At 38.3% G+C, this 27085-nt stretch overlaps 1 protein-coding gene across 1 annotated transcript in view; it reads right to left on the bottom strand.

Moving 5' to 3' along the window:
- The window catches only part of LOC103138518 (rho guanine nucleotide exchange factor 18-like), a 38315-nt gene extending 11659 nt beyond the window's left edge, over window positions 1-26656 (bottom strand). The window contains exons 1-21 of the mRNA XM_007552731.2: window positions 25914-26656; window positions 25390-25573; window positions 14917-14984; window positions 13591-13636; window positions 12158-12365; window positions 10787-10893; window positions 10058-10198; window positions 9214-9464; window positions 8253-8378; window positions 8030-8147; window positions 7677-7931; window positions 7507-7583; window positions 7098-7276; window positions 6925-6998; window positions 6335-6520; window positions 6048-6194; window positions 5809-5903; window positions 4876-4944; window positions 4632-4679; window positions 3556-3837; window positions 3285-3434 (exon numbers count right to left, since the gene is read on the bottom strand). Coding sequence (XP_007552793.1) covers window positions 3285-3434; window positions 3556-3837; window positions 4632-4679; window positions 4876-4944; window positions 5809-5903; window positions 6048-6194; window positions 6335-6520; window positions 6925-6998; window positions 7098-7276; window positions 7507-7583; window positions 7677-7931; window positions 8030-8147; window positions 8253-8378; window positions 9214-9464; window positions 10058-10198; window positions 10787-10893; window positions 12158-12365; window positions 13591-13636; window positions 14917-14984; window positions 25390-25573; window positions 25914-26042 — 2940 coding nt within the window. The 5' untranslated portion in view covers window positions 26043-26656. The remainder of the gene's footprint in view (window positions 1-3284; window positions 3435-3555; window positions 3838-4631; window positions 4680-4875; window positions 4945-5808; window positions 5904-6047; window positions 6195-6334; window positions 6521-6924; window positions 6999-7097; window positions 7277-7506; window positions 7584-7676; window positions 7932-8029; window positions 8148-8252; window positions 8379-9213; window positions 9465-10057; window positions 10199-10786; window positions 10894-12157; window positions 12366-13590; window positions 13637-14916; window positions 14985-25389; window positions 25574-25913) is intronic.
- Between the last annotated feature and the right edge of the window lie 429 nt (window positions 26657-27085).

The raw sequence follows: 27085 nt of genomic DNA, 5'->3' as shown, positions 1-27085 counted from the left end.
AACAACTAGAGTTATTTCTCAAACATGTTGAGTAACGCGTGTGGAAAAGAAATCCTTCCCCCTTTTTTTTTTTTTTTAAACAAGGTCTAATTATAGCTCTAGGTTTGCTGATGAGACTTAATTTTGGGTGGGGGATATTAAATGTCAAATGATATCAGATTGGCGAAGAGCCTGGAAGAGATCCTGTGGTTCCAGCTAATGAAAAGCTGGTTTGATGTCGTTTGAAGCAGGAGGAGGAAAAGCCACGTCCAAATCTCCCAGAAGCACAGCCAAGAAATGTCCCAGAGCACAGCAAAAAGTACAGAACCACATCCGAGACATGTGCAACAAAACACACGACGGTACGAAAGTAAATGTTACGTGCAGGACGTTGGGGGGGTTACAGTTTAGGTATCAATGCATTTTAGAAAGCACATTTAGAGCTGCTGCTTTAGCAAAAGCCAGATAAAAGCATAAAAATCTGATGAGATATGTAGTTCATCAAATTTCAGAAACGTTTTATTTAAATCAAAGTTGCAACCTTTTCAGATAGTTTCGGAGAAATACAAACAGATGCCACTCTAGTGAAGGTTCGTAGTTCTCACTGATACATTTCTGACAATAAAAATGCCTTCAGATTACACTTGTTGTGAATTAGCACTACGTAAATAAATAGTCCTGAACTAAAAAGATTTGAAAAAAAAAAACAAACAAACACAACAACCATTATACAACGTGGCAGATAAAAAAACCAAAACAATGCTGAATGCTAAAATGAGCCTAAAACTGCAGTCAACACCAAAAGAAAAGGCTTTTATCAGAATCGCTGATAAAAGAGTTTATACAAATAAAATGTTTAAACTCAGACGGCTCATGGGGACTCATTTGGGCGGAGGGTCCGTACATAACTTTCAAACTATAAAAGTGTGGTGAATAGGAAAGTGGTCATTTTTTACCTTCATACAAGTCCTGATCGAATTGTTCTGATGATGATTTGAGATTCTTTAACAGACAATTTTTCAATTTGTGAAACTGATATTTCTAAAAAAGAAAGTGTTATTTTTCTTTCTCATTAACACAGAGAAAGAAAAATAACACTTTCTCTGCTCGTCTTGTCTTTTGGGTTGAATTTATGGCACCAAGCCTTCTTGGTACACAACTTGGTTATGACTGGTCACTGCCAACTCCCTTTGCTGTTTTGTCTTATGTGTAAGAATTATTTTGAGTAAACAGATTGTCAAATGACTCTTGATGACAGAATCACGTGGGAGTCGGGATGAGACGCCGCCTCTGATGTCACTGCTCTCTTTGTTTTGGTCTGGACCGTTTCTGCGTTTGATGAAGAGATAAAACGCAACTAGAAGCTGAGAACAAATGAACTGAGCGATGACTAAGTGATACAAGAATCTGAGCTGAACACTCAAAGTTTTCATTGGGCAAATTTACTATGACTTCTTGACAGAGCTGTGAGCAGCAGGCGTGAAATTACAGTGGATCATCCTGAAAACTGCTCTCCCATGAAACAGACAAACAACGACCCACATTGTTCTGTCAGAAGAGCAGATGCTTAGAAGAAACCATCAGGGGGAAAGAAGGCAGAGGGATGTAAAGAAAGACTACTCTCTACATTTTCCCCATCTAAACCACACCTTAAGGAAAATGAAATCGATGCATTGATATTGATGCCGATGTAAGCAGACACCATTTTGGCCAAAACTGTTCAAGAGGAGTGAAGAGAAGATGGGAAAATGTCCCCACTCTGGACTTCACTGCTGGTTGAAGTGTTGAAAATCACTTCCTGACTCTTCCAGTGTCATGTTTAAGAAAAACGGACCAACATTCTCAAAATTTCTGGTGATAACAGAAGAGGGAGATGAATTTCATCAACCCACAAGCGAAGGAAGATTATACTATTTATTTCTGCAACTGACCTGCAGGGGGCAGAAGCGTCCCTGAGACGCTGCCACCTATCTCTGATGTAACTCACTCAGGGGGGGGTTCAGCTCTGCTTCAGACCACCAGCAGAGACCTGAGCCCAGCCCGGTACGCTGCTACAGCACCACACATAAAGAATTGTGACGTCCAAAGCAAAGTGCTAATTTTATGAAACAGAACAACAATTGTTCCTGTAGGTTTTGTTTGCATGTAAATAACAGGAGTTAAAAGGAAAACATATTATAAGCAGAACTATCAACAAGTCATGTCAGAATCGACGAGAGGGAAAGCTAGCGTTAGCCCACCGGCTCAGCAAAGAACCTCAGAAGAAAGAAAATACTGTTTACCAAAAACATTTAGTACTAACAGCACTTTAGAAATAATAATGCTTTGAATGATTTAGGTGAAGTGTTGCAAGTCTGTTATGGCAGCTTTCTAAATCCAAGTGTTGGACTGAAGGCTGTCTTGAAACTCTACAAGACAAATATCAATTGTTGATAAAAAAATAAAAAATAAAAACAAAATAGAAAGTCACCCCGATCATTATCAGCAATACTGCTTCGTTATCAAATTTTTCATTTATATTTTAGCAAATGATCATCTTTGGATCGTTTACTTTCTGAATTAATCTGGTACACTGTTCTTCTAATTACATGTTACATGTCTTTGTAATTAGAGAGAGGTACATTTTAAAGTCTTATTTAACCACATGATTACAAACACGTGGTGAAAAAACTGATAACACAAAAATAAGCAAACATTTTTTTTTATAACTTCATGGGGCCCTAAAATGCATCTGCATTCATGAGTCCTGAACATTTTTTAATTACATAGTCAATTATTTGCACTTATCCAGATTTATAAAGTGAAATTTATAAATGTGAAAGTGAATGGAGACAAAAAGATGATGCGCTTAATCCTTCAGAGCCTTTTACCTGATATTCTGTAGGAAATAATAAGTACAATTAGAAACACTAACTTTGCTAATTGATAATGTAGGATGCTAGAAATAGTTGAAAACTTCTGACTTTGTGGCTTTTTTGCTTAAATTATTAAAACCTCTTTCCTTCAGCGACTGCTGTCTCTTATTCTCTCTCTCCCACAGTGAGAAGCTGAATCTGCTCCGAATAATTAATGACCACCTACAGCTGGATTTTGATACATGAAGTAAGCCAACTCCTTCAAAGTAAAGGGCCAACATTTCTTCTAACAACTTTCTTTCTGCATCATTTAAAACAACCCAATTCACTTTGTGCTCTAGAGTTTGAGTGCTTGTTAAATTGTCTATTTTTTTCAATATGAGTATATACCATCCTTTCTGGCCTGTTGATATCGTCTACATATTAGAGTTACCATTACAGGCTTCTCACCTCAATTGTTTTCCTCTTCATCTTCTTCTGGGACTCCAGTCGCTCCTTTTCCTTTTCCACAGCTCTAGTGGACTCCCGCAGTCTCTCCAAGTCCTTCTGATACGTCTCTCTCTGCCTGTCCAATTCCTCCTGCTCCTTAGCCAGTTGCTCCTGTATTTAACAAAAACACACATTGTATAACGCTCTTTACAGCCAACCCTCATCCCTCATCATGCGTTAAATCCCATTTAAATCTGCTCAGTATCTTTAAGGCAGCGTGTTGAACTTGTACCTCTAGTTTTCTGCACTCCTCCTCTCTCTGTCGGAGCCGGGCCTCGGTCGCCTCCACTTGCTGCCGGTGCCGCTCCCGTTCTTTCTCCCAGCGCTGCTGCTCCTGCCTGTGCTGAGACTGAAGCTTGTTCAGGTAGGCCAGCTCCTCTCTCTGCAGGGCTAAAGTCCGCTGTTTCTCCTGCTCCAGGAGCCCGTTTCCTTTGTTGCGCCCAGGCAGGGACACCCGCTCTGTTAGCAAGGCCTTCTGCAGCTCAATCTGACTGTCCTGCTGTGATACGATGGCCTGAGGACGACAGGGAGGTGCAAGATTAATAGAAAAGGTGAATATTTCCCTCTAAGAATGCAGAATTTATGTCTACAGGAATCAAATGGTAATTAAAAAGCATCACCAGCAGTGCACAGCTACCAAGGTCATCAAAATGCAGTGGTGACGGTAATGCAACAGATTGTTTGATCCATTTGATTTTTCATTTAATCTCTTAAGCTTATATTAAATAATATTAGAAATGCATAAGAAAATGCAAACACATGAACGATTTTGTCTAAAATGCAATAATACAAAATTGTTTGTTTTTGCTAAATGCAACACAAATTAAAGATTTATTTTTAAAAGTTTACAAAAGTATACAATGTGAAATATTTTCTTCATATTTTGAAGAAATGGCTTTAAGATGCATGTAAAAATTAAGATCCGTCTTTTTATGTTACTACTGGAGAAATGGTTTGTCCCTCCTTTAAGTGTTTGAGGTATTACTCCAACATACATCCGTAGATTTGCTTCAAAATAACCAAACTGAGGCTTAAAGGGATATAATGTCATTATTTCCAAAATTGCTTAAAAAGATACAAAGTTATATGTCTAAATTTAAAGCAGAAAATCTATTCTAGCATTTAGTCAATGGAAATCGTTTTGGTAATCATAATGGAGCTGATACAGGAAAATATTAGCCTGACGCAGCAGGAAAACAAAGGCTGTGTCTTTTTACAGGGTATATAAATATCTGATTTCAACTGAACTATATTTTTTATTAAGAGTTGGACAAATTTGAGAGTCAGAGTGTGTAGAGAGAATATTACCTGCAGGCTATAAAGTCTCTGGGAGAGCATCAACACTTTGTCAAAGAACTAAAATGGATAAAACAAACAAACACACACACACACACACACACATACAAAAAGAAAGTTATAAAACAAAACTAATTTCACCAAAATGCTCTCACAATTTTCTGGTTTTATAAAGTATTTTATCATATGAAGACACTGTTCAAATAAGAAACAAGAAAAATAAAACTCCAGCAGTTCAGATTTACAAAAAGGTCACCTCAGCTTCGGGGAAAGAGTCGGACCAGATCCGGTTCCATCTCGGAGGAGAGGAGCAGCTCTGATCCACCTGACACACGAAGTGAAGCACAAAGAGACCACAAGTCAGTGATGGTAGAAAAGGAAATTTAAAAAAAAAAAAAGGCCAGAAGCTGTGAAAAGCATTTTTTTATTTTCTAAAAAAAACAAAAAGACTCATTGCAAATGCGTCAAAGTAGAAAAATCTAATAAGGCGTTCTTCATGTTATGATTTAAACCGTTTATTTTGGTCGTAATAATGGGTTCACGAGTTCCAGCCATAACCATCTGTTGTGTCGGCGCTTGAATGCAGTGGAATTAAATATGAAAGCAGAAGTAGTGTTTACATTCTGTGGTTTAAATCATTCATTCAGGTTCATACGAGTTAGACGGGCAATGACCTGAACTCCTGCTGAATTATGGAAGGAGGAACAACACCTACGATTCTTTATTTATGATAAAAATCTTAGATTTGAGCTTGAAGTTGTGTAAGAGAGATGATCCCCTTCAGCGCTCCTAATAATGATTGTAGCAGTGTTGATGTTCAGGTTAAATCGTAATTAAAAAGGCAACACTATTTAGTGGAGTGGAGTTCAGATCAAATATTTGTCTGGATTATTTCCATCTCTGTTGGTTTGGCTTTTGTTCCACAAACAGAGCTCCAGTCACCAACACGTGGCTATATTTAGGCTGGCTGATAGTTCTCAAGGACCAGGATTAACCGAATGTTCCCAGGATGATGTTGATCAAGATTTTATCTATTCATAAAAAAACACAGAGAGACTTGCAATATACAATATTCCAGAAAATACAAGAAAAAGAAAACTTTCCAGATGATTTGGTTTGCATTTCTTATTGGAAATAAGACTGATGCATCTCAAAACACCTTGTGTGTGTGAACTTGTTTCGCCCCTACCGTCTGTTCCAGGGTGTGGCTTCCACAGAGGCCTTTGAGCTGAGGGTCGGAGCTGGCTCTTTGGCTCCTGTCTCTGTTCCCAGAGAAGCTGCCGTCTGGCACAGACACAAGCACATGTCGATACGCGGCGATGGAAACATTTATCTGACAGCTACACAGATTCTGCGTGTATACATACATTGCATGTGATTTCTTTTAGAAATAAAATTTGATTAGAGTGAAGGCAGTCTTGGACTCACTCTTAGAGAGGATGACGGGACTGCTGTCATAGCCTCCGAATGTCCCCGCTCTCCTGGGCAGAACCCCAGAACCGCTCCCGTCCTCCGCCCGTGTTTCCTGAGCCTCTTCCCTCACGCCAGCCTGCAACAAGTTCTGCAGGTTCTCCACTAAAGTTTAACAGTAAATAAGAAAATAAAGAACCTGAGATATGCGATGACATAAACGTAAAAGCAAAGTGTGAACAAAATAGTGCTTTACAAGAGAAAGTTTTTCTGATTGTTATCCACGATGTGCAGCATCATCCTACCTTCAGTGATGGCTCCTTTGAGCAGCACCTCCCCCTGCTGGTGGTCCGAGGCGTCGCCCCGGAGCAGCAGCCTTGAGCGAGACGCCGTGTCCTCCAGACCGGCCACGGACTCCGCCATCTCTGCAAACAGCTGCAGTTTTTCGGTGAGAGCCTGAGCGATCACCGCGTCCTTCTGGCTCAGGCGCTCTAAAGGCCAAAACGTGACACAGAATTAGAGTCATCAGGCAAAAAAATGATCTGCAACTTATTCAAAAGAGAAAAATATGAGCATTTGTAGAGCTGCTTGTGAAAATATTAATGTTGGAGGTGAATTCAGATAATTCTATCCACTTTCACATGAGAATATTTAGATTTTAAATGTTTTGTCTAATATTTCCATTTTTACTGGAACTTATTCCCACTGCATGACCTTCAAAAAATATTTTTTTTTTTATTGTAAGTCGGCATCAAAATGTAAAGTCTTTTCAGCAAAATGCATGCAAGTATAAACTGCTAAGATTCTCCATCAATAAACTAAACCGTCAATTGTTTCAATGTGGCACATCAGCACCTCCTAGTGGACATAAATGTCATTTGTGATCAGAAGTTACCTTGAAATTCTCGAAGCCTTGCAGCTTGAGCCTCCTCTTCCTCACTGAACAGCCTCTCCTCTGATTGAGGGCAGCTAACCGAGCGAGGGACACAAAGACCGCTCAATAAAATTTCAGATAATTTTTTTCTTACCTCAACTGTGTTTGTAAGTCCCCTGTATAACTCCAGTTACCTCTCGACTGCTTGCCGTATGTATGTTATCCAAGAGTTTCGCTCCTCTTTGGAGGCGGCGTGGATCTCGTACATCTCTGGCTCGTTTGAGGAGGCGCAGATGAGAAACATGGCCTTCTCCTCATGGGCCACCTCCCTGACTATCAGCTTTTGGAGAGAAATCACTGAAGGCTTGTTATCCTGAAAGGATTTAAGACAAAGAGGCGAAAAAAAGGGATATGAAGAAAACAGAAAAAACATTTTTACAGGCAAAATTTTGACCAGGTATTAACAGGTCAAAATCCACAAAAAATTGGTTTGAAATTATTAAAAGTCTATGAGAGCATCACGTTTATACTCATATTGGGTTTGTCAAAATTTTCTCTGGAACTATATAACTGAGAAATGATAAAAAAAAAAAAATCACTCACTACTGTAGCAAAGACATATCTCTGATCCTTCTCTTGAAGTAAAAGCAGCACATCTGACAGCAGTACAGCCAGGATATCTGAAAGTAAAGAAAGCAAGAACATCATCATGAGCAAGTAATGCATTGCTCATTTTCCATCCGCAATGATCATTTCGTAGAGGTAAATGTTACCTTTGAGTCTGCCAGAGGCAGCTTTCCAGCTGACGGTTCCCTCATGCAGCAGCCGCCTCCTGCCCTGACCCAGGTCCTCCCTACGAAACACCCGGCCATCCTTGATCTTTCCCTGCGTCTTCGGCTCCATCTTGCTGTGAATATCTCGGAGTCGAGACTCCTTCTCATGCAGGTTAACCAGGGTGTCCACCTCTTTGATGGTGTCTTTGATCAGACTCAGAGCCCGAGTCAGATCTTGGTGCTCCTCTGTGTTCGCTAGAGACAGGAAGACAGAGAATTTAATATGTAAACCACCACTATTGTTTAGCTAAGGTTCACTAGGATGGTAATTAGTATTCGTGTTGCAGCTGAACCTTCAGTGTTGTGAAGGATGCGCTCCACCAGGACCGGGTACTTGGTAATCCTCTGCGTTACCAGCAAAATACACTCCGTCACTCCTTGCCTCCGTACAATGGATAAGTTGCTGATTTTCTGGAAAAACAAACAAAACACAGAAACATTAACCTTTCACCATCCTACACAAGTAATCAAAAGTGAAATGAATCTAAAAGCAAATGCTACGATATCATAACTTACCCTTATGAGGTTCTGAAACCTTCTGTTGTTTTGCAGCATCTCTTTGTACAAGCCGACCGCTTCAGTGTGATGGCTGCAGAAATCTCCGTAGCAGTTCTTCATCCTCTCTCCTATTTCACCTGAGAACTGGAGAACAAACAGACTCATTGTCAGCAGCAGCAGCGCAATAATGCACACCTAAACAAAACTAGGGCTGCAGCTAACTATTATGTTAATAATCGATTATTCTAACAATTAGATTAAAAAAAATGGCACATTCTTTAGATTTTTCATTTCAACCAATTGAGCTTATATTATACAAAAATGTTGAAAAATGCAAATAAATTTAATCCCTTTTTCGAAATAATAAAACATTTTACTGCCTAAAATGTAATTGCATAGCAATGATGCATCTGCTGCTACAAGAATACGAAATAAATACTGAAATAATCTTTTTCTGCTTCAGTAGTGCAGTAGGGTGGATATGCTCGTTATTTTTTAAATTAACCATTTAATAAATAGGTAGAAAGAGGTGCTTAACATAATTGTATTAATTCTGTTATTAAGCTAAAACTGTCATAACTAAAACGATGATACTTGAGAAAGACTATATATTTAAAGACAAACAAGGTTTTTCATCTAAAATGCTATATTATATATATATGCATATTGTTTTTTCAGTAAATTGCCTTTTTCTGAGTCTGTAAACTTCAGTTAAGGATTATTTTTACTACTAAATCAGTTGATTATTTCAATAAAAATAAAAAAATCAAGATTAATTGTTTCAGCTCCGAGGAAAGCCGATAAAACTGTGTCACATGCTGAACCTGCCTCACTCATGAGATTAAACATATTTGAGGAAATCTGCTGCAGTGAAGGGAGAATGCTACAGTAAGTACAGGATGACTGGAGTGGAGAAACGTTTTCACAGACCACTGAGTGCCTCCTTTAGCTGTATAACCACTGTGCATCCGGTCCATACCTGAGCGATCAAGATGTCTGCCACTCTATTGATGGTGTAGTTCCTGTCGCTGGGCGAGACGAGGTTTTCTCGCCGTCGCTCTCTGAGACACGACAGGAAATGTGTGTGAAGGTCGAGGAGGTTTTCCAGGCGGGGGAACAGGCAGTCCAGTCTGCCCGAGTCCATCTGCAGGTTCTCCTTCAGCTCTCGGATGTACACATGCAGCATTATCTTGAGCGTTCTCACATGGTGCATCTCCGTCTGCATTAGCTCTACAGAACAACGTCACATTGGTTCTGTTTAGTATGACGCATGATCTGCAAAGCATTGCGTTTCCATACAGATGAATTTTTCTGAAGTTGGTGCCAATATAAACCAATACTTCTTGAAGAAAGTCGGGTTTTAGGAAGGAATACATGGGGAAATAATCTGTTGTGTTTTTGATGAGGGAATAACATTATAGCATGAAATGAAGCTCAGAAAGGTTTGATTTTGCATAATAACCTCCCTTTAACATAAGATCAGTTCATTTCAATACAATGGAACCCATTAACAAAATTGTGATTTTAGGTTTATAATAAAACAATGAACAAGACAAATTCATTTATAATTACTTCAGACTCTCAGGAGCAGTTTAATTAAGTCAAATTTAATCAATCATTACGTTATTACCTGAAGACAATCGCGGATTACAGGAGTCAGATTTTGACAAGGGGGGGGAAAAGACAAACAAATATCTGGTTTTTAACTCAGTGTGCTGCTTTTATAAGAAAAGCTCCTCTCAGTCGGCCATGTATAAGACTCATGCTTTTATTAATGGCCAAGCATTTACCAGTATCAAAGTTCGAAGCGAGCCCACACCTACCATAAATAACATCCTGCCTCTTCGCCACATCTTTTGAATGTTTCTTCAGATAATGCTGATCGACTGCGAGGCTCCAGGAGTCGGCCTCCAAGTCCTGAGCATCAGACTCCAGGTCGGCCCGCACTGCTGCATAGTGAGCTTCTGAAGAGAAAGGGCAGAAATGATGCAACGTGTTATGGATTGTGTTCTTCAACAAGGTAAAGCAAAGGATAAATGGAAGAATTTATTTGTATTATTTTAAAATGACTAATGTGACCCAGTTACTCCTCACAGAATGTGGATTTTTACAGTCTTTCCAACATTATTGCATGAGCAACATAGGAACCAGACGGTGAATCTGCCTTACAAACTCATAAATCTTCAGGAACGCACTCAATTTGGGGGGAAAAAGGCGGCTGATGAGCATCCAGCTCTTCAGTGTTAAGAGTAAATCCAATAAAACTGAACACTGGAACAAACATGGAGCTCCAGTCTCCAGTTAGTCTGATGTCTCCCACACAGTTCAGTTTAATGAGGCTAAAGTCATGACTCAGCCAAACATCCTCCACACGCTCTCTTCATGAAAACTCCCTGAAGACAAACAGTTGCAAAGATTTCACAGTCTGGAAAGGGCAGTCTGGTCAGTAAAAGCCGCAACGCAGCCCTGATGATTTGGTTCAAAGTAAATGAAGCTAAAATGAGGAGCGGATGAATTTAAACTTCAGCTCCGCTTTGGAAACGTCTGCTCACCTTCTACGATGATGGGCTCGGCGATGGAAGGTGCGAGAGAAACGGCGTCGTCGTTGCAGCGTTTAGAGCGCAGAGCGTCTATCTCATCCATGTCCCCGGGGAGGGATCTGAGAGAAAACAGCCAAATTTACAGCTTCGATGCAACAAAATGTCTCCTGCCATTTATGTAATGTTTCCCAAGGTTAGAAGTTTATAAATCAATATCAAGTCAATCTACAAGAGCATGAAACAGCATATATGATTATTTTAAGAAGGAGTAAATAATCTATTCGACCAAAAATCAGCAACAGAACAATCCAAAAGCATAAACTTTATGTTTCATTTTTAAAACAATACAATGTACCAGGGCGGAAATGATTAACCGGATTAACTGATTGTTAAAATAATTATCAATTTTAGTAGTCAATTAATTGTTAGCTCAAGAATAGACCCAAAAAGAACAACATCTTCTGAAAGAACAACACAGGGCAGTAATTAAACCCAAAAAATTCCCAATTATGAAACTTTTAGACCAAAAGATAAACAACAGATCAGTCCTACACTGCATTGATGTTAAGCCCGAGACTCAGCTTTTCACATGCTGATATTGGAAGTATTTTATTAAGCTGCAGATGCATCCTTTGCTATAAATGATCAAGAATACGCTAAAGGAATGCTACATTAACAACATGATTATTTTCTTAGTGAAAAGAGTAATTAAATTATTTCTTTATTTGTATGTTAATGAATTTCTTAAGGCTTAAGAGGTTAAACAAAAAATCTGAAGAATGTGCCTTTTTTATGGCATTAACCATCAGAATATTTAATTACTGAGATAATTATTAGCTGCAGCCCTAAACTGTTCTGTTGTCATATCATAGGAAGGTTTCTCTGCAGCGCATCACCACAGGTTTTTATTCTTGGAGTATTATCAAACAAACCTTTTTAGGAGATCTTTGTGATTTCAGCAAATTATATCATAATAGCAGATGTTTCTAAATGTTCAGTGTTGATATTCATTTAAAAAGTCATTAAAACCATCCAAAAAATCTGTATGTGTGTAGGAAGCCAAAGCAGAGATATTTCTGACTTAATGCAACACACATTGCATGAAGACAGATGCTTGTATGGACTTAAGATTTTGTTTCTATTTTAGAAAGTAGCTTGCATCTAAATATCATGAAGGCACTGGAATCACAAGAATTTTAAAATCTTCTCCATTTACATGAAGCAGATCTTCAAAACATTTGAAATTGCAATAATTTTACAGAAAATTTAGTTTGCAATTCCTGCATCTCTACTGAATGAATAATCTTTCACACACAAACTTTTCATTTCATGAAAAAAAATCTTTACATCACCTAGAGAAATTATTGTTGTCATGGTACCCACCCGGAGCTGCTGTGGTGACGGAGGCTGGGGCCGACGCTGCAGGCGGGGGCTGCGGCGAAGCTGCTGCTGAGGCTGGGTGAAGGCTGAGTGCTGGCTCCAAACGAGCTAACGGTCATGCCTGGGACGCCGGGAAACCCTCTGTGGCCATCCGCAGCTTGAGCCGAATCTCTGCCTGCCTGATCTTTCTCCCTGTCCCGGTCTTTCAGCGCTGGGAAAGAGAGACGAGACACAGGTGATCGGAGAAAGTGAGACTGGATGGAGGAGGGACATGGGGACAAACGAGGAGAGGACAGTGAGAAAGGAGAAGATGACCAGCGAAGTGTCAAAGACGGCGACTTGTTCGAATCCTTCCCGAGTTGGCCCCAGTATTTTTTCAGCCAAGATCGAGGCAGGGATCGGTAGAACCGGCAGGTGATCATGTCGCGGTGCATCAGAACCCGCACGCCTACACGTCCAGAAAGACCCCACGACGAGGCGGAGAAAGACGGGGAAGACGCCCTGGCGGTTTTGGAGGCACCTTTAGAGGCCCTCACTGTTTTTCCTGCTTCTTTGGCAACCGTAAGATCCATTACAAACGACTCTTAAATTTCAATTCCAGGTTGACGTCTTAGTAAAGGACATAAACAAAGATAATCAGGAGTTTGGATCAAAAAGCCGGTCTTATATAAACCAGCCCAGACTCCCCAGTGTCCCGGTTCCTGCAGTAACTTCTGGAAAGATGTGCGTCCTTTTTACGTTTCTAGGAAGTTCTGTTTCTGCGGTTCTCATCAATTCTCTGCGCATCGTGTTCCCGACCCCCTGCACAAGCCAGTGATTGGCCCGAGCGGGACATGTGGAGAAATCAGGTGTGGCTGACAGGACTCCAGCTGTTCAGAGGGGAATAACAACTGCTACAGGAGATTAACTAAAGCTTGTCGCTGCTGCAGCCCCTCATGTCTCCTGCGGGTTCAATCACATGCATTCACACTTGCTGACGGTGCAATAAGCAGCAGCGGCTGAGATCTCTGAGAACAGATGAGCTGATGTAACGGTTAATGTTTTGCTTTTTTTTTATTGCCAAGCAGTGCAGGATGGATTAACGGGTGATCATAAATTAAAAATGACAAACAGAAGCATCAGTTTTTATTGCCAATTAGCGTTCTCCTGTGTTTATAGCTAAATATGTCTAAATAAAGATGAAAAGAGAAACAGCTGCACCACACGACTCTTTTTAATAGCTAATCATCACTTTTATCTCCCAGCCGTGGGAGACCGAGCTGCCCACTCCACACTCAGTGGGTCCGCAGAAACACACATCACAAAGCTGGATCCTTAATTGGCCGTTCTTAGAACTTAACCCTCCCATCATTCATCAAAGCTTCTGTCACAGTTAAAGAAATACTGTGATCCACGACAATCTGAGCGCCTCACCAGTAATTAAATATTCTGCTTACCAAGACTAGGAGATGCTGACCCGCTGCCCCTCGAATGGAGATCTCTCTGTGTGAAGAAAATTAGGACAGTCACATGATTTGATACCAGAATCTAATCTTTGTAAGGATGTAGCAATATGAAAATTTGGGCTAGTATCAATATTCTGTATTTATTAAATACATTTCCCTACACTGTCACCATAACAGATTTTTGCTGGACGATGAAGTTGTTGCAGAAATTATCGCGATAAATGATAATATTGATGTTTGGAGAACATTTTCAAGTAATATACTGATAATGACATAATAACGCAAGTTCGACTAATAAACTTTGATTTTTCACCAAACACTCCACACTGCAACTGGAAGACACTTTAAATATTCAAAATAAAAAAACATCACAAACAATAAATAAAGAAATCGGAGGGTTTTTGTTGAGCAAATTCAAATCACAGTTTTTCAGCTCTGCACCAGATGATTTTTATTTCCTCTTTAAGAATGCTAAACTTCAAAATACACATTTGTAACATTTCCATAAACTGGCACCACTGATTGTACAGTAGAACAAAACAATGTATGCAAAGTTTCAAAAATGTACTACTGCTGCAGATAAAAAAATACAGTAAAATCTTCTGGGTTACAGGTGAGATGCGTCTCTGTAATGCTTTCTAACTAAAAAAAAGAGTTAGGGTCACCATGATGCTAAGATTTTAAACTCGATACCACAACTATGAAACACACTCAATACTCAATAGTAAACAGTAGATAAGTGTTAATAATCCTTTGTGGAGGCATGCACACTGGAATTGGACAATGGATTTCATTAAGATGTAACCATGAACCCGCCCCATTCAAAGGTTTGTTTTTATAATCTACAGAGGTGTGATAAGATTTGCCTGCTTCCTGATTTCCTTTTTTTGTTTGCATGGTTGTCACACTTCAGTGTTTCGGAACATCAAACCAATTTAAATATTAACACAAATTTCAGTTTTTAAATGAAGATGTTATTATATAAATAAATCCAAACCTACATGGCTGTAGGTGTCTCAACCTAGTAACTGGTTGGGCCGCAGTAAGCAGCAATTCAACTGCAATCAAATGCGATAACCTGCAAAGAGTCTAAGGTTCAAATCAAGGATATCAACTAAGCAACAGCAAATAAAAAAATTATACCGTTTGCTTGACAATGCCATCAACATAAAATGGCAACAAAAAAAAAAAATCATCTTTGAAGCATCTACACATTTCAAAACCCCAAAGTGTTTGTGCACATGTGGATATTAAGATACTAATGTGGCTAAAACCTTGGCCTGGATGCTCTTATCTGCTCTGAAGTGTAATGTTTACCTTATTCTTGCTGCTGGTGCACTCACCCAGCAGAGACTTGCAGCTCTTGTGAACGTTCACAGCACAATCTGAAAAACAGGACAAGAACTTGGAGTCAGCGTCTCATCAGTACAGCTGAGCAACGTGTGTACAGTACTAAAAAAGGGGAAGTGTCAAGGGTGATAGCATGAATGCAGACAGAAAACGTGACACTACAAGCCAGGTTTTCCTAAAATGAATGCTCCAAAATACAGGAGGCGGCTAAAAGAATCAATAAATCCCTCTACAGTAAGTGGAGGAGGGTTTCTGCAGCTACAAAGCAACAGTTTGCCGCTTCATCATCGGTGTCATGCGAGAGAGCAGATCAGAAACACCCCGCTTTCCTGGAAACAGGTTTCTCTTTTCTGTTCTTGTATGGAGAGCAAACCGGGCCCTGTCAGGTTTAGCCGAAACAAGTGACTGCATGTGATTAGCAGAGACACAAATCTGAGATGTTGCTGAGCAAACGCAGAGGACAGTTAGTGTGTTGCTTTGTTCCTAATCAGAGACGAAACAGCTTGGAAACAAAACGTTTTCAGTGGCGGGGCCTGGACATTTAAGGCCAGCGAGATGAGGTAAACAAAACAAGCCGAGGCTGAGGGATGAGGCCTGCCAAACAAAATAGGCTATCGACATGCAAAGCAAGGATCCAGTCCGACCAGTTAAAACCTGGCAAATGCTGGCCAAAGACTCAGGTCCCAGAAACAGACAAAGCTGCTCCACTGGGAAACCAGTTTAAAACTAAAAGGCCTGTCAGTCAAACTGAATCAGAGAACAAAACAGGTCAAATTGCTGTTATTACTCAATAAAGTTATAACATGTTTTAGACAATGGCTTACAAATGATTTTCAGTTTCCAAATTAACAGCTATGATATTAAATAGTGATCCATTTCTACAATCATTAAAGAAGAACGCCAAGTCAAAACAGTTCAAAGGTGGAAAAAAGTATTTATATTACATCAGTTCTCAACTCTGCTTCAGACATTTTCCACTTCACACACGACACGATAGAGATGAGACAAAGCTTGAATCGTAGCTTCCTGACTAAGGGAGCAGAAGTTACAGCAGCAACTGCAGGAAAACCAGCTGTGACCGTTTCCACAGCCGGGTTCCCGTCTGTGTGCTAGAACAAAAAAAAAAAAAAGACAACCATAAAGACTTTTCAGTAGAAATATGAAGCGACCAATGATCATTTCTGTCTGCAAAGAAATTTTGGACAGCAGTCAGATTTTACGGTCAGTGGACCGACTAGAACTAAACGCTACTAGGAGCAAGTCGGGGCAATCCCAAGAGTCTTCGATGTGGAACTTCTTACTGTGGGAAGAAGCTTCTCAAAGTGTCAATGAAGTGTGTAAACATGAAATTATGGGAAGCACAAAAGCTCTAGGAAGCTATTTAAAGGGAAACTGTGTTTAAACGTTGGTTTGTTTAAACAGGGTGCTAGATAATTACTGGTTTTAATATTTTTGTGGATATTTTGTATCTTTTGTTGTTTCCGAAAATAAGATGCTATCAACTTTAAATACGCTAATTGCCGATGCAGGACGCTTCAAAAAGTTTAAAATCTCAACTAGGTAGTGGTGGGAGATATGGACTTAAAGTTTTACCACAACATTTCGTAGTACTATTGTAATAATGAGAAAAGTGTCAATAAGAAGTAGTTATTTTTTTACTACACCCACTTGTAATATGATTCTTTAGGACACCGAAAGAAGCATATTTTCTTTTGATGAAAATACAATTTGTGATTTATGTCACTAAAATGCATACACTAACTGCATTTAATCATACTTTCAAATTCATTGAGCAGTGGAGAAAAAAAATAATAATCACGTCAATATGGACATTTTTAGTGTTTTTAAACATCACTAATTGGAATTTGTCATGACGACAATAAATCAATATTGTACCATGATAAGAAATTGATCACAATAAATGACAAACAATATGATACAAGCCCACGCCAACAGCTAGGCAATCATTACTGGGCCTTTGACAATATATTTAATTGTCCCTGTATTATTGTTTTGAGACTATTTCAATTAATGTATCAATAATTGAATAATGCAAGTTTATGCACTCAGAAATCTTAATACTGGAACTGAAAGACATTTTAAATATTCCAAGATAATACAAAACAAAAAACAAGAAATAAAAACAGAAATAAAAGCGCACACACACAACTGAAACTATAAGTAAAATGGATTATGATGTGTCTAAACAAAAAGTATTAATAATCAAAATGGGAATTAGAGCTCATTTTAATTGATCATGAAAGTGAGTGATTAATTGCGACAGGCCTAATCATTACTCTTTGTATTGGATTAGTAAAATTCGTTTTACAGCGACAGCTTTCTCACACAGTGTGACGTCGCCTCGGCTAAGACTACGTAACAAATTATAAATCATGACAAAAAGTCAAGAAAGAAAATGCATTTTAACGCTGTTCTGAGGAATTAGAAGTGGTCAAAATCAATACTGGCAAGTCAGAAACTGACCCTTGAACGCCAATAATCAGTTCATCACGTTGAGGAATGTAGCTAAATACTCAAAGCATTGATCAAAGCACAATGACAATGCTAATATAAATGAATTAACTTCACAACCGTTGACAAAAATCCTTTGCTCTTCAATTATCAGTATGAAGTTGAACCTGCCACTAATAACTTAAACTTTACTTCATCACTTTTAGACAAAAACTGAAACACAAAGCTTTAGAGATTAGCAGAATAAAACAACTCAAAAAGACTCCCTAAAAAAACTCAGTAGAAAGATACAGGTCATAAAGATCCTAGATGTGTTAACTCATCTGTAAGCCAATGTAATAATTATTTAAATCATAACTTGCTAAAAAAAAATAATAAAAAAAATAGCAGACCAGCTAAATGAGCAAAGCAATGTACACAGCTGTCACAGCAACTATTTTGTAACTTTAGAAAGAAAAAAAAATCATCAAGTCACAAAATAAGGCAACAAAAATCAAAAATAATCTCTCCAACAGGCTGAATATATCAGACAAGAGACATGATGACATGTGACACAACCAAACTATTCTTAAATTAAAGATAACTAAGTTTTACTGAGCAGCAATGGTATGAAAGGAGAAGAGGGTGTAGCAGGTAGAAGGACAAAAAGCCACAGAATTGCTTCAACAAACGTCACTTCTCGTTGTTGAGGCAGTGGTGGTTCTCCTCAAACTGAGTTCAGATGCATTACGATGGAGCTAAAATGATAAGCAAACAGCAGCAGGAACACTGTGCTTCCGGTCCACTGATACCACAGAACATGTCGTCGTCGTCATCATGATGTTTGGAAAAACCCAAACAAATGCCTCACCACAGACTGCATGGAAGCTGTCTTGGCTCGGTGTGAAGACCAGATGATTTATCCTCTGGTGACAATCAACCAGCTGCTGTGCTGCTAATGAGCAACATGATGAGGTCCAGTCACTTGTTCATGTGAGCAGCTGATCCACATGACAACCATCGAAACCACCCCCACTCAACATCTAATGAACACCCAATCAAACGAGAAGTAGAGCTCTGTGGTCGACAGTGAGTCACTCAGTGGACCGGAGGTGCAAATGGGGCCCAGATCAACGACAGCTCTGGGTTTTCTTAGGGATAAAGCTGGGATTTGATAAAACACAGCTAGCTAAACTGTAGGTTCAATCACATTGGAGGTCACACAGTGTTACATAAAGTTAAATAAAAAAAAAAACATGTTGGTTCTCAAGTCTATTAGCAACTGAATGTCATCAGAAAATGCATTTGTGTTAGATCTGCACTGGTCACGTTTTACTTGGCCAACACCAATATTTCTATTTTCTTTAAGGTCTAACCAGCAAATGTTCATCCAGTTCTGATTTTGTTTTTGGTCTACGTTTTGTTTTGCTTGTTTGAAGGTCAGTAGCATTTCATTTAAAAGAAAATGTGCTTTAAATTTTTTGACACGGGTAGTAGTTTTAATGAAAAGCTTTCCTAATTTATGCATCAAAACATGTCTCTTACATTTATCTGGTTTTTAATCAACTCAAATCAATATATATGTTGTTAAATGAGGCATTTAAAGGCTGAAAATGATCAGTTTTGATGCATTTAATAGATATGAGAAACAGTATTTATCAGTATTTGACCTGCAAATTGACTCCCATCTGTGTGACCAAAGCATCTCAAAATACTTTGTTCAAAAATCAGAAGAAAAAAAATCCAAGTACACCCTAAACCAGACTATGCAGTGTGCAACAGCAATGCATGATTCAGGTGGCAAACTTCCAACAATCCTACAAAAAAAAACAAACATTCCACTGTGCACTACGTTGAAATGACAATAAATCTCACTTGACTCGTCTTCTTCTTTGTCTTTTATTAAAGTATATCCATACCTATTGCTCAAGTACTTTCTAACGGACATTGCTTCAACTGCACACTCAAGCTTCACAGTTCGGTTCAAATGTTTCTAACACAATCCATTCACCATGTGAATGTAACAGAGTAGCCAAACAAAAAGTGATGCCACCGGCTGCCTGTGATTTTAGGCATGTGTGCCTTTGAGAGCGAAAGAAGGTATTTTCCTCCCTGAAAACCCAACCAATGACGTAACCTGGGGAAACAGGAACAACTTAAAATAAATTAACTATTAGAGCAAAACTAAACTTTGCTAGTGGAAATATATCTCACTAAATAAAGATGGCTGGCTGACCTGCGAACTACATACTTTAACCACAGGTTACCTCTAAGCCCGAAAGGGAAGTGGTGCATTCAAGCTAAACGTGGGCTGGCTGAAGGACGGAGTTGAAAATATGACTGCATAGTTTACTGAAAACACGGTAGACATTTTAGAAGAGCATACTGAAAGAAGAAGTTGCCTTAAATATTAGTTTCAGTCCTACTTTCAAGCAAAAAGTCCCATTTAGCACCTACTCCTACCTCTGAAAATAATGGCTTTGCTAAACTAATAGAATTAAACAGCTCAATACAGACCAAACGGTTAATCAGTTAATGTGAGAAAAACCTTGCAATAGTCAAAATATTAAACTTTCCACATCTAGGAAACTTGGCATGCTAATAAAAAGTAACACGCGGAGAAAGCGTGTGCTAATAGGATGAGGTGGGTGAGACTAGGAGTCAGTGGATTGGACTGTTTGGCCCCAGCAGACCTGCCAAGCACAATTAACACCATGTGACCCAGTCATAAACGGGGAGAAGGAGAGAGGCAAGTCTATCGATGTCTGCGGCTAGAGAGCAAAACGGCTGAGATGTAATGGGATAGACGAAACAGTGACATTCCTGTTGCCTCAGAGGACATCGCCTGTCTGGAGAAATTACAAAAACCTAAACACACAAAGATGCATTTAAATGAAATTTCATAATTATGATAGAGTTTGTTACAAAACTGTTGACAAGCCTTAATTTGAACAAATGCAATGGTTCTCAAACTGTGGTGCAAGTATCACAGTTGGCATGCTGGCTGTCTTTTTAATCAGAAGAATCACTGGCAAATGTTATTTGCAAGTTAAATTCAGTCTGATGTAGACCTAATAACCCTGAACAGACAGACAAATGAAATGCTAAAATATATTTTCAACCAAAACTTTTAAAGAGATGGAAATTTGTAAATTCCCAGTATGAACTGAAATGGATGACAGGTAACAAGTGACAAACAAAACTTTGAGAATCAATTAAATAGTATAAGTTAGTGTCTTGATGTTGGTTTTTGTTGGTTCATGTTTAATTGGCTTAGATTTTATCAGGAATAGAAAATAATCAGCTGGAAATTCTCAGAATGTTAATTAACATCATGCTGTTGCTCTCTCAAATTAAATAATTCGTTATAATATCCCAAGTCTCTTGGAAATGTTACCATTAGTGACCGTTTCTTTTCTCTTCCCAGATATTGCAATTATAATTTTGCTACTAATTTTGCCACTTAAAAACACAAAGCAAACCCTAATCTTTGGTTACAAAATTTTGACATATCTGAAGAGTACGCCTTTTTTAAGTAACCTGTTACTCAGTGTTTTTATACCTAGATGTTAAAAATAAAGTTATTTTACAGATGAGCAATAGAACATAATCAACTGTGCACTTTCTTTTTTTTAAAAAAAAAGAGGTAAAGTTGCACAAAAGGTTTTGACCTTAAACACATTTTCAAATTGACATCAATTGAAAAAGTAACCGCATGATAAACCTGATCCTCTTTATTTTGATTTCAGAAATTATTAATAAGCGTTACTTTAAAAAAAATTATCAGGCTGAATATTTAGTTTTTTACCACACTGTTTTCCATTTTCAAACAGTAAATACAATTATACACTATTTTTCACAGTAAGAAGCTTAATATTGTGGCTCTATGAAGGTCTATTAGAAAGGCAAAGTGGTGAATAGCATTTTTTACATTTACTAAAGAAAGAAATAACATCTTTCAAAGGAACAAATATCTTTAAAAATGTTGGGTAAATAAATATAAATCAGGTTTAAATCTAAGTAAGGGTCATAAAGTTATCAGAATTCTATTAAGAAACCACATTTTTCCTAATTTATAGTCTACACACGCAATCATATTTTTTCATAATGATCTTTACAAGCACACTACAGGAAAGCAGGCTGTAGCCCAGAAAGCACAATATCCTAATTCCTCCAGTCTGCTATCCATTTCTGACAAATTAATCTCGTAGTGAACAATGTGGAGATTTAAAGTTGGAAAAGTGTTTTTAAGGGTTTTCCATGTTTTTCTCACCCGTACACTAGGAATATGCTTTTCAAAAATGGGTAATAGTCACATTTTCTGTCCAAAAAGAGTCTCCATCTGAACTAATTATACATTTCACCAGCTGACTGCTGGAAAATTAACAGAAGTCATCAGGAAGCTAACATTAGCCAAGTTAGCAGTCACCTGTTGAGCCTCTCCTAAAGTCAATAAGCAGCATCAATTGTAGTCTCCCGAGACGGTTTTTATAACTCAAAGTTATAAAGAAGTTGTGGAACATACACTTGCTTTCATACGCAAGGGTTTCCCAGCGTTATTTGTTCAGCATAAGCCAATTAAAACCAACGAATCACCCAACTAACCTTGTTTTTCAAATAAAGGCGCAGCTAAGACGCTAGCGTTACTTTGCTAATCGCTAACCAGGAAAGACTTAACTAATTTAGTGGCGTTCTTCACACATCAAGTTGCAGAAAAAGATTAAAGATGTACAATTCTTGCCCAGACACTTATACAACCCAAACATTGCACAGTGCGACAAACAGATGCAACATATAGTGTTAAGTTGGCTGTGATTAGCTGTTAGCCTGTTAGCACCAAAGCGGTAGAATGTGTTAGAAGGTCCGCTAAGAGGAAACAACGGGACTTCATCCACCTGATCCCGCTGTGGCAGCTGCTCCGCTCCAGATACACTCGCGTTGGTCCAAATCAGCCGCATCCGACAAAAAAGTTTAAACTCAGTGAATCACATCCTCCACACGGACCCGACAGCAGCAAGTGTGCTAAGTTATTGTTGGTTTTGTCCAGTTTTAGTGCATCCACTGGGAACAATCTCTGGCACACAAACCACACATTCCACAGGCTGAATCCCCACAGGGCTCGCTTCAAATTAAAGGGACACTCACTTGTTTTCTCACGCCTGCGTGTGTGTTCCAGCATTAATTTTTTAACACCATCACACTCAGCAGTAATGTCTGATTAATGGACAAATGCATCAACGGGATATGCTTTCTTTTTTAATGTCAAAATAACTAATAGCTTCCATCGCCTGTGTGGTTTTCCTGTGCCTTGTGAAATATGCCAGAACACATTTGTTTAATAAACACTCGGCTAAAAACAATCAATCATTCATTACACCACGCTGTGGGACTTATATCCATATCTTGGAAATATTGCAACCAGCAGAAGTTGCAAGGTAAACATTTAATTCCAGGCATAAAAGAAACAAGAGCGCAGAACAGCTACTTCTCCATAAGCACCTGCTTACTAAAGTAAAAAAAAAAAAAAAAAATCCAGTTTCTCAGTTCACATTAAGTGATGTGAAATGAAGTCAGTAAACCTCGTGTTTTATGAGAAGCCAGTTGCGCTTCCAGTAAATTCTTTAGACAAGAGGCAGAAGTGATCAGTGTCTTTTTTGAATTTAAGAAATATTACTTTTTAAGAGAATATATAAAATATTTAGATTCAGATAATTGTTTATTGGCATCCTTTTTAAAGTTGTGAGAAAAATCTTAAAATAGTAACAATGGAGTATTACCATGTTAAATAAAAAATAAAATAAAATAAAATAAAAAAACCTGAAAAACCTTTAACATGCAGCGTTTGGCCTGGGGGAGAAATCCTTCATTAAGGAACTATGATTTCAAGTCACAGATTTGTAAATATCTCATAAATCTTATATTAAAATAACAGCAACTCAAGTATTTTTTTAAATAAAAATCTACTTTCTAAGTTTATCTTAAATTTCCAATGATTTTTAAGCAATAATCTAGGGCTTTCTGTTTCCCTGTAGAATACATTTCTTCTTTAAGAACCAGGACTCAGTTGATTGAAATGTGGTACATCTTTGCGACACTGCCTTGAAGCTGTTATTATATGTTCCAATGTCTAAAGGTGAGACAGACCGGACCCAGAAATCACCTGCGAAGTCTAAAAGCCAGGGAAAAGGGTGAGCAACGCTCAGAAACTTTAGGTAAGAAATAATTTCCAAATTAAGAAGAAAAAATTGTATTCCAGAGATCTGTTTAGCAGAAAGTTAGAAGAAAGGGTTAGTGTGATAAAGTACACACCAATCAACCATAACACAAAATTAAAAGGCATGACTATGAGCAGGTCACCGATTTGCCACTAATTTAACTTTGCCCACTCAGGACAAAAAACAGTTTATCTGAGAGTGTTTTATACAGCATGCCATTAATGTACCTTCCTGGTTCTGTGGGATATGGACTGGGTGGTACTGGGTTTATTTCCATAAAAGCCATTATGTCCCAAATGGCGCCTCTCAGGTCTGTATTAGGACCAGTACTTTTTGCACTTTAATAATTTGGGTCAGAATATTATGAACATATTTCTTCATCTCTATGTTGATGATATAAATGTTTCTCAAGCAGTCCTGGTTGCCTGAATGTTAAAAATATTTTAAAGAACCACAGAAAACGTGACTGAATGTTTGTTTTTGTTTTCAGTTGTTTTATCCCAGGCTATTTAAACTTTCATGTCTTATTTTTTAGATAATTAATCTTGTATGCAAGTAGTAAATGAAGTGAATTAACTTTTATTTAACCCTATTTGAGTCATATTGACCACTCAATGGGCTGTTAGATTTGAGATTTACCTATTATAACAAAGATTAATATTTAACTATGAAAAGGGTGTAGTTTAGGTGAAGCCCTCACCTACTATCTCTTCTGTTTTAGGCTGATTGTTTGCAGTCAGCCCCTCTGCGGTCCAGCTGAAGTGAGTGGCTCTACGGTCTCAAAAGGGTTTTAAGGTACAAATGTCATAATGCCTTTGCAGGTCAGAGAGGCCCCCTTCACTGTCCACTTTTAAAGCTCGTCTTAAAACCCATCTATTTTACTTGGCTTTCAACTCCAGCGGGATCTAGTTTTAAATTGTATGTTTTTGTTTTTAAACTGTAAGTTTTTATTTTATTTTATTTTTTTATTGTTATGTTGTGTTTTGATGTACAGCACTTTGTATCAGCTGTGGTTGTTTTAAAGTGCTTTATAAATAAAGTTGGTATGGTATGGTATGGTATCATGTGCATGTGTGCATTTCTTTAATGAAAAAACATCAGGCCGAGCACTTTAACGCCCATTGCTCATTAAGTTATGNGGTAAATTATGACACTTTTAATACAAAGTTGACATTATTCAAAATGTCTTTGTTATGACAACTTGACATTAACCAAGAAATCATTACTGTTTAAACTTTACCTTTAATAACATAAAGTTACCTAATTTTTAAAGTGCAATCAGTAATACTTTTATAACAATTTTATATCAGTAATGAGTGTTACCAAAAAAAATTATTAACATCTGCAGTCCAGGTTTAAAATATTGCAAATTATGTGACAAATCTTACCCCCCTTCAAATAAAGTGATACCGGTTGTTTTAAAGTGCTTTATAAATAAAGTTGGTACAGTATGGTATGGTATGGTATCATGTGCATGTGTGCATTTCTTTAATGAAAAAACATCAGGCCGAGCACTTTAACGTCCATTGCTCATTAAGTTATGGCTGAGTGGCTTAGTGTAAGACATTTCAGGCAGTTTGTGGTGGGTGCGCCCACGTGCTTGGCAGTTTTTTTTTCCGTGTGCCCCAGCACACCACTACATTGGTAAATGAGCATGCATGCAGCAGAGCTATAATTGGATGCAAGGTTGTCTGTGAGCGTAGCACCTGCGCACTTGTGTGAGGCGGTGAGCAAGCGTGGGCGCATGTACATCTGTGACTGCGGTGTTACTCACTCATGCACTGCATTCCATGCTTTTTCAGCAGACTCTTGCTGCACAGTGAGCAGGTGGCGGAGCTGGAGAAGGAGCCTGGCACTAAATGATGCCCGTTGCTGCTGCGGGTCCTGCACACTTTCTCTTTCTCTTTGTCCCTCTCCTTCGCCCTCTCCCTCTGCAGCTCTTTTTCTCGGTTCTTACCCTGGAGAGAAAAAAAAAAAAAAAAAGAGAGAAACAAACACACAGGGCGGTTTTTAAATGCAAATGTTGTGTGTTCTCCTTCATCACTGCGCATGCTGCGCGTTTTGCGCGGCCGTGTGTCAGGATATACAATAGGGTTTGTGTAAGAAGATTACTTGTATGCATGTGGCACTCACATGCATACATGTGAGTGCCACATGCATACAAGTAAAGTGTTTACATGTCAAGATTTGGTTTCATAAACTGAGCTGCTGGACAACAAATAAAAGTGACTTGCTGGAATATGTTGATGCATTGAGACCAATGCAGGTCATGCACCACTCATCTGAGGCGTTGTTTACCTTATCTTTATTGAAGGAGCCTGTCACCCTGCTCCTCAGGGAGCTGAGGGTCCTTTTCACCTTTGTTCCTTTCTCAACCTTCTCTGCTCTGTCTTCCTCTTCCTCGTTCCTGGAGAAAGAAGAAAGCATCCTGTGTACAAATCAAAATAAGTCAAAAATCTCTTAACCTGCATGAAATTTAGTTTTCCAGGTGTTTCATTTGATAAGCTAAACAATAAATTGATATGTTTCATACCTTTAATTCTATATTTTTCTAAGTAAATTATTTATGAGGGTGGAATTTATAAATACCCTTTTCCAAAAGATCATCTGAATTAACTGAATTCACATGCTGCAGAGAGTTTTAATTATTCTGAGACAAATCTCAAATGTTTTTCATCTTTTATTGTTACAGATCACAAAATAAGTTAAACCACAGGCTTTTGACATATTGTACAGTAATGACTGAAACCTTTTGTGGTTAACTGAATTCACATGCTGTAGATATTTTTTTTTTCTGTGCTTTCTGCAAAATGCCGTTGGCATGCAAGTGAAGTCAAGTCAAAGTTTATTTACGTAGCACATTCAGAACAACCTCATCTGACCAAAGTGCTTCACAACAAAAGCACTTTGTTGTGCTTTTGAAAATTTGTCTTGGTTTCGATCGAACTTTTGTGGCTTTTTGTCAGCCTTACTGACCCTGTTGTTTTTCATTTTAAGAGTTCTTGCAAGCTAAAGTTAAAATTGCTGTTGATTATTTACATTACATTTATATTACATTTTTCTGTGCGTATTCTGTTCTCATAATCTAGATAAGATGGGACTGGTTGCTGTGTCAGTGGCAGAATTGCCTTACTAGACCATGCAGGTTGTTCAAAGAGTTGCAGTTTACTCAGTTTACTTTCTTCAATTAATTTTGCAGCAGGCCATAGCTGGCTCAGGCAGAAAATTAGAAAGTTTACAACCATTATAAAAAAGACTAATGTGTCAAGGACAGAGAAAACAAGAACACAGGAAGTGGTGTAACTAGGGAAATGACAATAACTGCAAACAAAACGAAACAAAAATTATAAATGGAGTGGCCCAGCCAATAAAGATAGAACAAGTTTCGGTAACACTTTAATTGAAGGGGGTGAATAAGACTGTCATGACACTGTCATAAACATGACATAATACCTGTCATGAACATGAAT

The sequence above is a fragment of the Poecilia formosa genome, unplaced genomic scaffold (assembly GCF_000485575.1).
Source record: "Poecilia formosa unplaced genomic scaffold, Poecilia_formosa-5.1.2 Scaffold52, whole genome shotgun sequence".
In the NCBI taxonomy this organism is placed as follows: Eukaryota; Metazoa; Chordata; class Actinopteri; order Cyprinodontiformes; family Poeciliidae; genus Poecilia; species Poecilia formosa.
The sequence above is the reverse complement of the archived record's forward strand: the minus strand, read 5'-3'. Positions and strand labels throughout refer to the sequence as shown.